At 48.5% G+C, this 11,777-nt stretch overlaps 2 protein-coding genes and 1 non-coding gene across 9 annotated transcripts; 2 read left to right on the top strand and 1 right to left on the bottom strand.

Annotated features, from left to right (window-relative positions):
- The first annotated feature begins 358 nt into the window (after window positions 1–358).
- Window positions 359–10,028, top strand: LOC147247131 (high-affinity choline transporter 1-like). 4 transcript variants are annotated; one of them, XM_086179955.1, is made up of 9 exons: window positions 359–1,349; window positions 1,803–2,256; window positions 3,331–3,444; window positions 5,283–5,438; window positions 6,008–6,156; window positions 6,842–6,985; window positions 7,099–7,252; window positions 7,723–7,940; window positions 8,150–10,028. In XM_086179955.1, the coding sequence occupies exons 2-9, from the start codon at window positions 2,073–2,075 to the stop codon at window positions 8,657–8,659; spliced, it is 1,629 nt and encodes a 542-aa protein (XP_086036081.1). In that variant the 5' UTR covers window positions 359–1,349; window positions 1,803–2,072; the 3' UTR covers window positions 8,660–10,028. The 4 variants fall into 4 exon arrangements, with proteins under 4 accessions (XP_086036081.1, XP_086036085.1, XP_086036082.1 ...); XM_086179959.1 differs by lacking the exons at window positions 359–1,349; window positions 1,803–2,256; window positions 3,331–3,444 and adding exons at window positions 4,701–4,776; window positions 5,015–5,174; XM_086179956.1 differs by lacking the exons at window positions 359–1,349; window positions 1,803–2,256; window positions 3,331–3,444 and adding exons at window positions 4,701–4,776; window positions 5,015–5,190.
- lhb (luteinizing hormone subunit beta) lies at window positions 8,790–10,870 on the bottom strand. 4 transcript variants are annotated; one of them, XM_086179964.1, is made up of 4 exons: window positions 10,648–10,689; window positions 10,260–10,354; window positions 9,988–10,106; window positions 8,790–9,873 (listed from the first exon to the last, which is right to left on the bottom strand). In XM_086179964.1, exons 2-4 carry the CDS (start codon window positions 10,348–10,350, stop codon window positions 9,640–9,642), a joined length of 444 nt encoding a protein of 147 aa, XP_086036090.1. In that variant the 5' UTR covers window positions 10,351–10,354; window positions 10,648–10,689; the 3' UTR covers window positions 8,790–9,639. The 4 variants fall into 4 exon arrangements, with proteins under 4 accessions (XP_086036090.1, XP_086036088.1, XP_086036089.1 ...); XM_086179962.1 differs by having other exon boundaries at window positions 8,792–9,873; window positions 10,260–10,471; window positions 10,681–10,870; XM_086179963.1 differs by having other exon boundaries at window positions 8,792–9,873; window positions 10,681–10,870.
- A 689-nt stretch (window positions 10,871–11,559) lies between these two features.
- On the top strand, window positions 11,560–11,631 carry trnae-uuc (transfer RNA glutamic acid (anticodon UUC)). Its single transcript has one exon. It is a non-coding gene; the product is annotated as a tRNA-Glu (tRNA).
- The last annotated feature ends 146 nt before the right edge of the window (window positions 11,632–11,777 follow it).

Here is an 11,777-nt window from a genome sequence, read left to right as displayed (position 1 = left end):
GAAGTATAAATACCCTTCTGTCACATTACATGTCACTTCTGAGAAACGACAGGACCCATTTTCCAGCCAGTAGTGTGGTAACCATGGTAACCAGTGTACATTGCCACAACACAACAAGCTGTTCCTCAGGTGAACTCGGCAGACACGCATCATGGCCCCAAACGTGTGCTGACAGAGGGACGGCCCTGGGACCCTTGGGCCCTCGGCCGCTTCACCATTCTTCTACTGGGCCTGTGGGGGTGGAGACGACGGGGCCTCCAGGAGGCGGGGGAGAAGCTCCAGACCTTGAGATGGAGGGGAGATGACGGGGTTGTGACAGCAGGGAGGGGCCAGGAGGAAATGCTGCAGGCCGAAGCGAAGGGTCGCAGCGAGAGGTCGCCGTCGCCACTCAGTGCGTCGCGTCTTCTGCGCTGTTGGCGTAGGTGGAGGTTGTGTCTTTGTTTTCTGAAGACACTTCCTCTGAATCCACAAATGCCACAGAACCAGGTCATCTTGTTTGCGTCTTATCTGCACCAACAAGGGTGTCCTGGATGAGGGAGAGGCCTGCACGGTGCTTCTTGAGGAAGTATTACTGTTTTTCTGATGCTGGCGTACTGTGTACTTGTACTGCTACCTGTTGTGGAGCTGAATTTTTAAAAGAGTGTCGGCAGCAGTTGATCTCCCGGTCGTTTCCCTGCGGTGCAGCGGCTGTGCCACTGCCACCCGACACCTCATCCGTTGTCAGGAGGCAACGCGGGGATTTATTTGTCGCTGTGTTCGTCCACAGCACCTCAGCATGAAGTGGGTCACCGCACGATGCTCATTGCTGAGAGATGCCGCCAGGCAGAGGATGTGACATTGTCACGCCAAGCTAAATGTAGCGGAGGACAGGAGAGTCTGAAACCTCGCCAGAGCCACACAGGAAGACCATCCGTTCCCATGGAAACCCCCTTGACCGCCATCTTTGCACAGCTCCTCCTGTGGCCTGTTGTCCCTCCAGTACTCGCCCTGAGAATTTTTGAAAAAAAGTTGAACTCTTGCAGCAGATTTTGTAGAGGCTGTGGACAGTGTGATGGCCCCAACAAGCTAGCAGGCTACCAATGAGCTCATCGTGTTCCACACCTGGATGTGTGGAGCATCTGCACGGAACGACAGCAGAGTCACCTTGCAGGGGTGCAGCTAGCAGGGAGTTCAGCTTATTCATGGCTAACTTGAGGTCAAAGAAGTGTTGTGATCCGACATGGAGCACTGATGCTCAACCAGAACACGTGATCGCCTGAGAAGGCGCTGGGCTCCGCGTTTCCCACAAAACTACAGTCACCTGACGTTCCACGTGTCAATGAGGCGCTGCAGCCACAGAAGCAGGCCTGGTAGGTGCAGTGCTGACCCCTCCCCCAATATGGCGGGAGTGCCCCGAGGCAGTCACCCACCCCCACCCCCTTCCTGGGTGCCTCCCACTGCTCCAGTGTACGTGTTCTCACTCAGGATGGGGAAGAATGCGGAGTGGAATTTCCCCCCCAGGGACTCAGAGTCCATCGGCTTCTCTGCATGGGAAAGTAGCAGCATCATTTCCCTCCATCGTGTCTTGTCTTTCACTTTTCTTCCCAAAGATATTTTACAAATGAAGGCTGCAAGCGGACTGATGAGCCCCCGGACTTGCATTGTTTGAAGGACTGAACCTGCTACTATTGGCTCAGTAACATTACTCTCTCTCTCTCTCTCTCTCTCTCTCTCTCTCTCTCTTTCTCTCTCTCCCTCTCTCTCTCTCTCTCTCTCTCTCTCTCTCTCTCTCTCTCTCTCTCTCTGTCACATCCCTCATTCAGTTTCTCGGTCCTCCTGTAGTTTGTGGCTTATCTTAAAAAACAAATGCACCTCAGCTCTTATGTCCTGCCTGCCAGCTGTTGAGTTCTGGGCTCCCCCGTCCGATGCATCAGTCCTCACCGAACTGCTGTCAGTGTCGTCCGACACTGCAGCAGCCACACCCTCACCCACTCACACCCTCATTCACTCAGTCACCCGCTCACTACAGCACAGCTTGAGAGAGAGCCGGCCGTGTGCTCTCTGCTCCTCTCTGCTCCGCTCTCTAAGCCAGCATGGCTCTGAACGTCCCGGGACTGATAGCCACCATCATTTTCTACCTGCTGGTTCTCGGCATCGGCATCTGGGCCTCTGTCAAATCCAAAAGAGACGAGGCCAGCATGCAGGCGGCCCACGCAGACATGGCTCTGCTGGGGAACAGGAGGATCAGCTTGGTGGTGGGCATCTTCACCACCACAGGTGAGTCTGCAGCCTGGCTGGCGGTGGCAGAGGAGTGGGAGCTGCGGCGCTGGGTTTCATTTGGATGAGTCGGGGAGGTTGTGTGCACTCGCATTTGATTAACTTCCATTGTTCCATGTCTCCTGGGACGATGAAGTAGAAGTTCCAACTGTGTAGGGAGTTCAGTGATTCATTCATGCGAGCTGTGTTAGGATTTAGAGAGGTTTATACTCCCTTCAGCGAAATGAGTTTAGGCTTTTTTTGTTGTTTGAAATATTTCTCTTATTTACAGTTTCTTGTTCTTTCCATGTTCAAACTTAAAAACTTCATGATAAACAAGTGTGCCGAATTGTAGCGAATTTCATGCATGTTCAGGGGGTGCAATTACAATTTGCACATTCTGCGCAGAAAGCGCATATTGCGCGCGCTCATTAACAGCAAGACCAGGTTTTGAATGGGTGTGTACGTGAAAACCGGCTCCGGGCCGTCTAGCCGAGCTGCCTCATGGGTGTTGGGGGTAGGGTTGGGGGCTGGGTCACTGTTTAGTGGGTGTTTTTAGTGCTGCTAATGTGTTGCTCTGCCGAGCAAACACAATGGGGTCTTGCCTGAAGAACCTTCGGGCTCAGGCCCTAATAAACAAAAGACATTCATGCTGCAGAACATTTGGTTTGTACTTGAATCAAACTTAGTTACTTCATGCAAATTCAGTCTAAATTTGATATAAAGTCTCAAGAAAACTTTCTTTCATTAAAATCAGCGTTAAAAAACTGGAATTTCCTGCGCGCCTGACTCCGTTGTAGCCTTGGTTCAGCCCAGCAGGTCCAGGTTCACCACACACGTTTGCATTTTTTCAACCGCCTCACAAGAGACTGACAACATATTGAAGACGCCTGCGCCTTTCCAAACCTGTTTGAATTCTGCTTTTGTGGAAGAATTGAGAGTGTGATGATGTTTCTGTTTCAGCCCGAGTGTTTACATGAAGCCGTAAATGAAAGCGCGTGGGAGCTTTGTGATACTGAAGTCAGACAGACTTGATGAAAAGAAGGTGTTTGATCCCAAGTGGAGGAAACACTGAAGTGTGTGTGCACCCCGCAGCTACCTGGGTTGGTGGGACCTTCATCATTGGTACCGCTGAGACGGTGTACGACCCAAAGCAGGGACTGATCTGGGCCGTGATGCCATTGGCAGCGACGGTGGCGTTCACTCTTGGTAAGATTATGTCTTTTATGTTTGAGGGTTTTTTTTTGTAAACTGTAAAAATGACGCTTCAAGCAGTGATAAAGCACTTCCAATGCGTGCCACCTCATCCAGGGCCGCCCCTGACCAAATTGGGGCCCTAAGCCAAATTTTATTTAGAGCCCCCCCACCCTAACCCTAACCCAAATATATCAGAGGTACAAAATGACAACACGCCATTCACCTTGACCTTTACTAGGTTATATTTCAAGCTTTCCTCTGTCAACAAAGGCTTCTAGCTTTCTCCGTCTCCTCAAAAGCTGACTGGTATTAATTGAATCCACCGACAGATGGCGACATTTACCTCCATAAAACAGTCCGAACTAATATCGATCGGCTATGAACTTTAGCCAAGTTCATAGCCGATCGATATACGACCCCAGCTGGTCGTTTCACCACTGTCGTTCTTCAGAGGTGAATGCGTAGTGCGTTACAAGACATTCAATAAATGTTCATCAGGGTGGCTGGGAAAAACCTCCCCATCCAGACAGAACCTGGAGACGGGGCTCCTGTCTGAGGAGGAGCGGCTCAGGCGTTTGTACCATAAAGTTTTATTCCAACAACAAACCCACCCTGGAGTGAAGCACCAGCTTCCTCTTGTTCTGTCTGTTCCTTCCTCCTGCTCGCTCCTGACTCATGATGTCTTCTGGACATGACAACGGGCTACCGCTCTACCTCTGCTACCTGCAGCTCTAGAAGTGCCTACTGACGCCCCCTCTGATTGGTCGGATGTCGAGTGCTGTCAATCACTGCAGCGACGCATGCGCGGTCAGATTACAATTCTCTCCTCTCCGTCCTCGAGCTGATTTGGTGCTCTACGTGCGCCTCACGGTAGCCCACATGCACATATGCACAAACGCATCCCCTCGCACAAAATGTGGCCCCCCATGGAAGATGGGGCCCTACGCACAGTGCATGTTCTGTGTTTAGAGAGGGGCGGCCCTGACCTCATCTAGCACTTTGGACTGGTTGTCTGACTGGTTCTGCATTGCTAGCTAAATGTTGGTGAGGTTTATTCGTTGTCACTGAAGCCACAAACATCTCCAGAAGGGTTTATCACGTTCAAGGGATCCCCGGCAACATTTCTGCTCTCACGGGTTTACTAGCGTTTGAATGTCTCAGGTGAGTTTGCAGCACATTTCCTGAATGTTGCACAGCTGTTCATGATGTGTTCTAATCAGCTTGAGTTTATCTGTGTCACATGTGCATGTGTCACTTCAGCTTGTTGGCAAACGCACTCATTGCACATCGTTTTCAGTCGAACAAGCTAACTTGTAGCGGGGCAGCGGAGGAAGCGTCTCAGAAGTAACTGGTGGCATTTTTCTCTCAAACATGCATTAATAAATCTAGGGTTGTGTTTTACATTCAAAAATTGTACTTGAGGACTTCAGAGACTCTCTTTCTACTTCCCCTCTGCTTTTGTTCACTACAGCTAAGCTAACTAGCAGTGTACTCCTTTTTCGTTCATTGAACTGGCCCGCGGGACGCGTTCTCTCACTGCTACAAGTGGTGCGATTTCAAAAGTCTAATTTTGTGATTCCAGAGATTATTTTGTGACCCTGCTGAGGTCCAGAATTGACAACCGGCGTGTTTATCCGTCGCCCTTCTCTGTGACTCATTTCCACAACAAAGAAATTCCACATATCGCTGGATCTTAGCGTCACCTCAATGTCCTTCTTCAGCTGAGTCTGTGAGGATTACAGGTCTCTGGAGACCTCTGTGGGTGTTAGTTTGGGATTATAATCCAGCTCTCGCTGGCACAGTACTTGGATGAAAACCTTGACTGCAACTCTCCCATGTTTCCTTTCAAGGTGGACTTTTTTTCGCAGAACCAATGAGAGACAAGAAGTACGTCACCATGATGGACCCGTTCCAGATCAAGTACGGAACCAGGCTGTGCGGACTTCTCTCTGTGGTTCCACTGATGTCGGAAATTATTTGGGTGACCTCAACATTGATAAGCCTGGGTGTGTGTATGTACTGTATGTGTGGGAACTACTGAATGGGCTTCTACAGCCGGAAAACTCATTGACGGCCATGTTTGTAGTTTGTTTGACTGAAATCATTCCTGGTGTGGCGTTAATGAAATTTGCGCATTGCATAAACAAAACAGAGGCCATGAATTGTGTCTGATGCGACTCCTCTTCTAGCTGGGTTATGGAAGCCTGCCAGGGAAACGCTGAGTGATGACAGCAGATGTGGTTCAAATTTCTCTTCAATTTTGCAGTTGCTTACAACAAATATTTGGACAGGAGTACTTGCAAGAAGTACAAATTATGATGTCTACTTAACATCATCTTCTTATTTAGTTCAACCAAATCAAACGACCCAAAAAAGGAAACGAGCTCAAAAACTTTGATCAAATCAAACATTACCCACACTTTTACCATGATAAGTTCAAGTTGCCATGGCGACTCTGCTCTTCTGGCCTGATCAGCTTCGCTTACATTTAGTCAAGGACTCAGTTATTTCTTAGAGGCCTTGATCTTTATTATGCTGTATCCGAATGCATCCTGACTTCAGGTGTGTTTCGCAGGCGTCACCATGAGCGTGATCCTGGATCTGTCCTACGCTGTGTGCATCTGGATCTCTGCTGCTGTCGCCATCACCTACACGCTGCTGGGCGGTCTCTACTCAGTGGCCTACACTGACATCATACAGCTCACTCTCATTTTTATCACCTCGGTCAGTTGGATAATTATGGATGGTGGGACAGGCAACAATCCTGCTTATAATCTGACAGAGAAATCGTCTTTATCCAGCTCTACACCTCATGACATGAGACTTGCTACAATAATTCAGTCAGGAAGACGTACAAACACGAACTAGTTTCACTCCATCCGAACAAAAATGTACCTGATTTTTTTCTTAAATGTTACGCAAGTGAAAACAAAACACTCCTTGAACCTTTATCTTATTTAAGAGTTGAAACAAAAAAATCCTGATCCAGAATGACTCTGAGGTTCCTTACAGTGGGGCCAGGGTGGAGGCTTTGCCCTCGAGAATGTATTTCTGAGTTGTTTACTGTGAAATACAAAAACTGCAGGTAATTCAGGTCTTTATTTGATTGATAAATACAGTTGGGTGTCATCTGCAAAATGGCGAACAGTCTTATCGATTTTCTGAACAATATAAGCTAAAGGAAGCAATATTGTTCCAAAAACAGAGCCTTGTGGAACGCCGCAAGTGGCTTTTATGTGTATAGAGGACAACACTGTCATCCAGCTGTTTAATATCAACATTTCCTTTTATGGCGATGCAGGTGAGAGAGGGTTCGGTTGGATGTGTATGGTTGGGTCAAGAACGGCCTTGTGCTGTAGTACGCAGCCTGTTGTGTAAAGGTATCATGGGGGCTGTGTCTTACTTCCAGTGGCTGTGCATCCCTTTCCTCTTCATGAATCCCTCCTCTGTTGACATCACCACAACATCTTTCAACCACACCTTCCAGCCTCCCTGGGTCGGATCTCTGACTGCAGACCGAGCCTGGAGGTGGATCGATATTTTCCTACTACTGGTAGTACATCAGTTTTGTTTTTAATAAAAGGTATAATAGGAGCAAAATGCATTCTGCTGTTTAATTCTGTATTTCCCGTGTTGTTGCCTTCATGAATCTCCTTCCTCTCCAAGAGTGTGGGAGACCTCGGTTTCCAGGACTTCCACCAGAGAACCTTGTCAGCCACTTCCTCGGCCACGGCTAAGATGCGATGTTACGCCGCAGCTTTTCTCATCCCGACATTTGGAATTCCTCCGGTGCTGATCGGAGCCGTAGCTGCGTCCACAGGTACAGCAGTCACGGGAAATGAAATTTAATAACCCTCCGAAATGGATAGACACATCATTGGTGGACTAAGAAGGAGGACATTATGAACGTTGTTGGCGGCTGTAACCACCACGGACCATCGCAATAGTTACCAACCCCAGAGATGATGGAAGCTTGGTAATCAAGCGCCCCTGGACTTGGTTGTCGACTCTCACAGACGGCTGAGTTCCCACTCAAAAGGCGTCTTCAGTTCTGATGGCTGTTTTATCACAGTCGCCCTTAAAGCCTCCTTTTTAATCAGTCATAACAGAATGTGAAAGGTTGTACTCAGTTTTGTGTCAGACACTTTTGCCATGAAAAAAGGTGTTGCTGTGTACGTTCAATATCAAGATTTTTGCATCTGGAGAAACGGGTTCATTATCTTGAGTCGTCCAGAGGACACAGAGTTACCGTGACAGCTCAATCAAGCCTGTTCACCCTCCACTCCTCAGACTGGAACCTGACCTCCTACGGGTCCCCGCCTCCGTTTGAAAGAGGTCAGACTGGTCTGATTTTACCCCTCGCCCTGCAACACCTCACCCCGCCCTACATCTCCGTCATCGGCATCGGAGCTGTGGGCGCTGCAGTGATGTCGTCCACAGACTCGGCGCTGCTGTCTTCAGCCTCCATCTTCTCCTCAAATATCTACAAGAAGGTGCTGAGGCCAAAGGTGAGGAGGAGGGGGGAGGACAGAAAGTGACAAGAGTCACTTGTTTGTGTAAAGTTTACTCTGTCACCATGCAGGTTTTTGTGATTTAACGAATTAACGCTGCCACGCTTCATGAGATGTTGCCTTCAGACCACCTGGGAGTCACTAGGAGAGGAGACAGCGCCCCCTATTGTGGCCTCCTGAACTACTTTTCTTTCTTTTCATTGTAGGCATCAGAGAACGAGACTCGGTGGGTCATTCGCACCGCTGTGGTTTTCTTCGGCCTCGCTGGCACATCGCTCACCTTCCTCCACACCAGCGTCATGGCCTTCTGGGTCCTGGGAGCAGAAATCGCTTACATCATGATGTTCCCTCAGCTGGTGTGCGTGCTCTTCTTCAATGTCTCCAACGGCTACGGCTCCATCGTGGGTTTTCTGGTGGGTTTAGTTTCCAGACTGCTGTGTGGGGAGCCATTGATTGGGCTGCCAGCTGCAATCCACTTCCCAGGAGGCACCGTAGAAGCCGGCGTTTACATCCAGCAGGCCCCCATCAGGACCATCTGCATGCTGGTTTCTCTGGCCGCCATACTGCTTACGTCCTACCTGACGGCTCTGCTCTTCAACAAAGACGTGATTCCTGACAAGTGGGATGTGTTTCAGGTCAAAGTCAAACCTCCAGTGGAAGCTCAAAACTGCGGAAACGATGGCGTCGCCGATTCAATGTTAGAGTCGGCGTGCTGAAAACGTCGCATGACCTCTAAGACTGCTGGCCGTAAACCTGCTGATGGTAAAACCAAAGATTTCACGACATTGTCTGGAATCTAAAAAAGAGACTGGGGAGATAGTCGCTGTTTGATGGCACTGGATTTTAAATGTTTATTTTGTCTACAATCGCTCACAAAAATATATTTTCATATTTGGACGTGACCCATGTCTTCTCTGTGCGACTGCACTGCTCCTCTACATGAGAGCTACCATTGTTTGCATGGCGTAACCTGTTTCCTGACACGTTACATAAATGTTGCTGATAGCTCGGGGGTGTCACTGAGCTTTACACTCTTAACGACTGACGCGTTGTTGTGACTGGAGGCCATGTTTGTGTTTCACCTGGATTAGAGGGGAGAGTGACTCACACGGATGCACTTTGGCGGTTGCTCAACAGGAAATATTCTGTTGCCATATTTTGCGCCAATTGTCCTCTATGCAGAAGTCTCAATACTCCCAGACGCGAGTAGAAAGTACCAGCAGGCAGCCATGCCAGCAGCTCTGTGAGTGTGTGAGCTTTAGTGACATCTAGTGGTGGAGCTGCAGATTGCAACAACCTCTCAGTACCCTATTTTCCCAAATGTGCTCAAACTGTAGGGTTACAGGTGCATTTCCAATCAGACAAAATGAACTAGAAACACTGCATCCCAGTTCGATGATGGCTGCCTGTCACAGTGACCTCTGACCTCCAAAATGTTTTCATTGGATGTTTGAAATTTGCAGAAATTCCCTGCAGGCCATTGTAGGTCATTATGTTTAAGTGTCAGAGTTGATCATGAAGTTTAAAAATGACTCTCAGAGTGAATAATGTGGCAAATTAGATTAAACCAAAGTTTGCAGCACACACGAGAAAAATGGTCTGCTTTTTTGCTCTAAATATTCTTTATTCACTAAACTTGTGCACCTAAGAGTTTAATGTTGGGGGAAATACACTCTTCTGTCGTGGTGCTGTGAGTCTAGTAGTAGAGCGGAATGTCGTTCATGCAGAAGTTGGGCTGCAGGCTCTCAAAGGTGCAGTCTGACATGTCCATGGCGCAGCCGCCGCAGTGGCAGCTGAGGGCCACGGGGTAGGTGACCACGGGGTTCACGCCAGGAGGGCAGTCAGGAAGCTCAAAGGTCTTGTAGTCCAGCTGCCCGTAGGTGCACACGTGCTGGTAGACCTTGCTGAAGGGCAGCTTGACCACAGGGTCCTGGAGCCAAACAAGAATAAAGTTTCCTCTGCTGTAAAGCAATGATTGTTCGTTTGGAGTCCTGTTTCTACCTCACGCACAAAAATCTGTCTGCACCTTGGATCACACGGTTACCTTGGTGATGCAGTGGCCACTGCATGTGGTTGTCTCCACGGCGTGACACCGGGGGCAGCCCTCTTTCTCCAGGGACACCGTCTGGTTGATGAGCTGGCACAGCGGCAGCTGGAAGGACGCTGGTCAGAACAGATATGTTTGGACACACCGGTGCTGGCGGGAACCTGGGAGCTGTGTCCCACTTTACATGTCTCACCTCAACTTAACAGACAACTTCAACTTCTGCTTTACACTCAAAGGATAAGATGATGATGATGATGTAGTGGTCTCACCTCCAGGAGCCGGGGGCCATGTGGACAAGGAGGCTCCCAGAATCAAACTCAGCATCTTGGGGAGCGTCCCTCTGGTGACCGGCGCTGCCATCCGCCTGCGGGCACCGAACACAGCAGTCACGCTGATTAGTTCTCCTGGAGGTTTGCCGGTTTAAGCCAGTCCGAGGTTAACCAGTGCAGGTTCTAGCAGAGCAGGTGATTAAATATCAGATCTATAAAAAAGGTGTGTTTTCGTCATTGCAAAGGCTTAAATTATAGACATGATAATGATGAAACAAGTGGTCGCTAAATCAGTCCTGCGAGTTTCCTCTTTCATGCTGCTTCCTGAAGAATGAAATCAAGATGAGCTTTGAATCAAGGAGCACAGCGGCAGGAGGGGAGAATTTACCAGCAGGCGCGTCTCGTTTTGGAGCTGACTTACTTTGTCCTGGAGTCTGCAGCTGCTGCGCTGCGTGCGGACGTCCAGGTGAGTTTTTATCCAGCTGAGGGGAGGCAGGTATCCAGGATGGAGCTCAGGCTGGACGTCACGCCGCTGACCGGGTTTCACCTGAGCGGCGGCCTTCATGGCTTGACTCTTCCATCCGGTATGTTGACTTCAGGGGAGAGGGAAGTTCCAATTCTCCAATTAATTCGCATGAACAGATGGAGGCTGTTCCTAAACACGTGTTCATTAGATTAACTCTCATTTATGCTGAGGAACACAGATTATACCGAGGGAGAATTACGTGAATTGATATCTTTAGTAAGTAGAAAACACAAATCTCTGATTTTTCTCGTATTTTATCATCTTACTTTTTGTAGTTTTGTTTGCTTATTAGTCAGAACTTATATTTATCACCTGCTTGTTGTGAAGGTGGAGCCTTTACTTCCGAATCTATAACGCAATCTATGAATTTGATGAGTGGTTTTTGTTGTTTTCTATAAATTCTATAGGTGCATTTTGAAATTATTTCCTAATTTTACCTCCCAACGTCTCCCCTCTGAAGCAGGGGGCGTTTATCGCATATGACCACCAGGGGGCACCTTGATTGGAGGTTCCTTGCGTGAGAGGCAATCGACATGCGGCGTTTATTTCGGTTTGGGTTTTTTTTTTTTTTTTTACGTGGATTTGGAAGGCTCGTGTTCGTGGAGTCAACACCGGAAGCTGCTCACGCGAGCAGGTCAGTAACGATATTTGGGTTTGAACAGGAAAAAGACGCGTCAGAAAAACATGACCTCACAATACTGAAAACATTTCCATGACGTTCAAACTTGATAGAGATTGATATATGAAGTTATAATGAATCATACTTTGTCAACATCCCATATGGTCTAGCGGTTAGGATTCCTGGTTTTCACCCAGGCGGCCCGGGTTCGACTCCCGGTATGGGAATACGTTTTCCGGAACATTTCAAGTACCTTGTTGTCAAATACGGTTAATGGAGAACATAAGTCGACACATCGCTCTACACGTTTTCACAAAATAAAACAAAACCCAACACCATGAAGAAGAGGAAACATGTAAGTCATTTAATAATT

The sequence above is a fragment of the Aulostomus chinensis genome, chromosome 16, assembly GCF_037954235.1.
Source record: "Aulostomus chinensis isolate RoL2024-O1b breed Wild chromosome 16, RoL_Achi_v1.0, whole genome shotgun sequence".
Taxonomy (NCBI): domain Eukaryota; kingdom Metazoa; phylum Chordata; class Actinopteri; order Syngnathiformes; family Aulostomidae; genus Aulostomus; species Aulostomus chinensis.
This window is presented reverse-complemented; position numbering and strand designations above follow the sequence as displayed.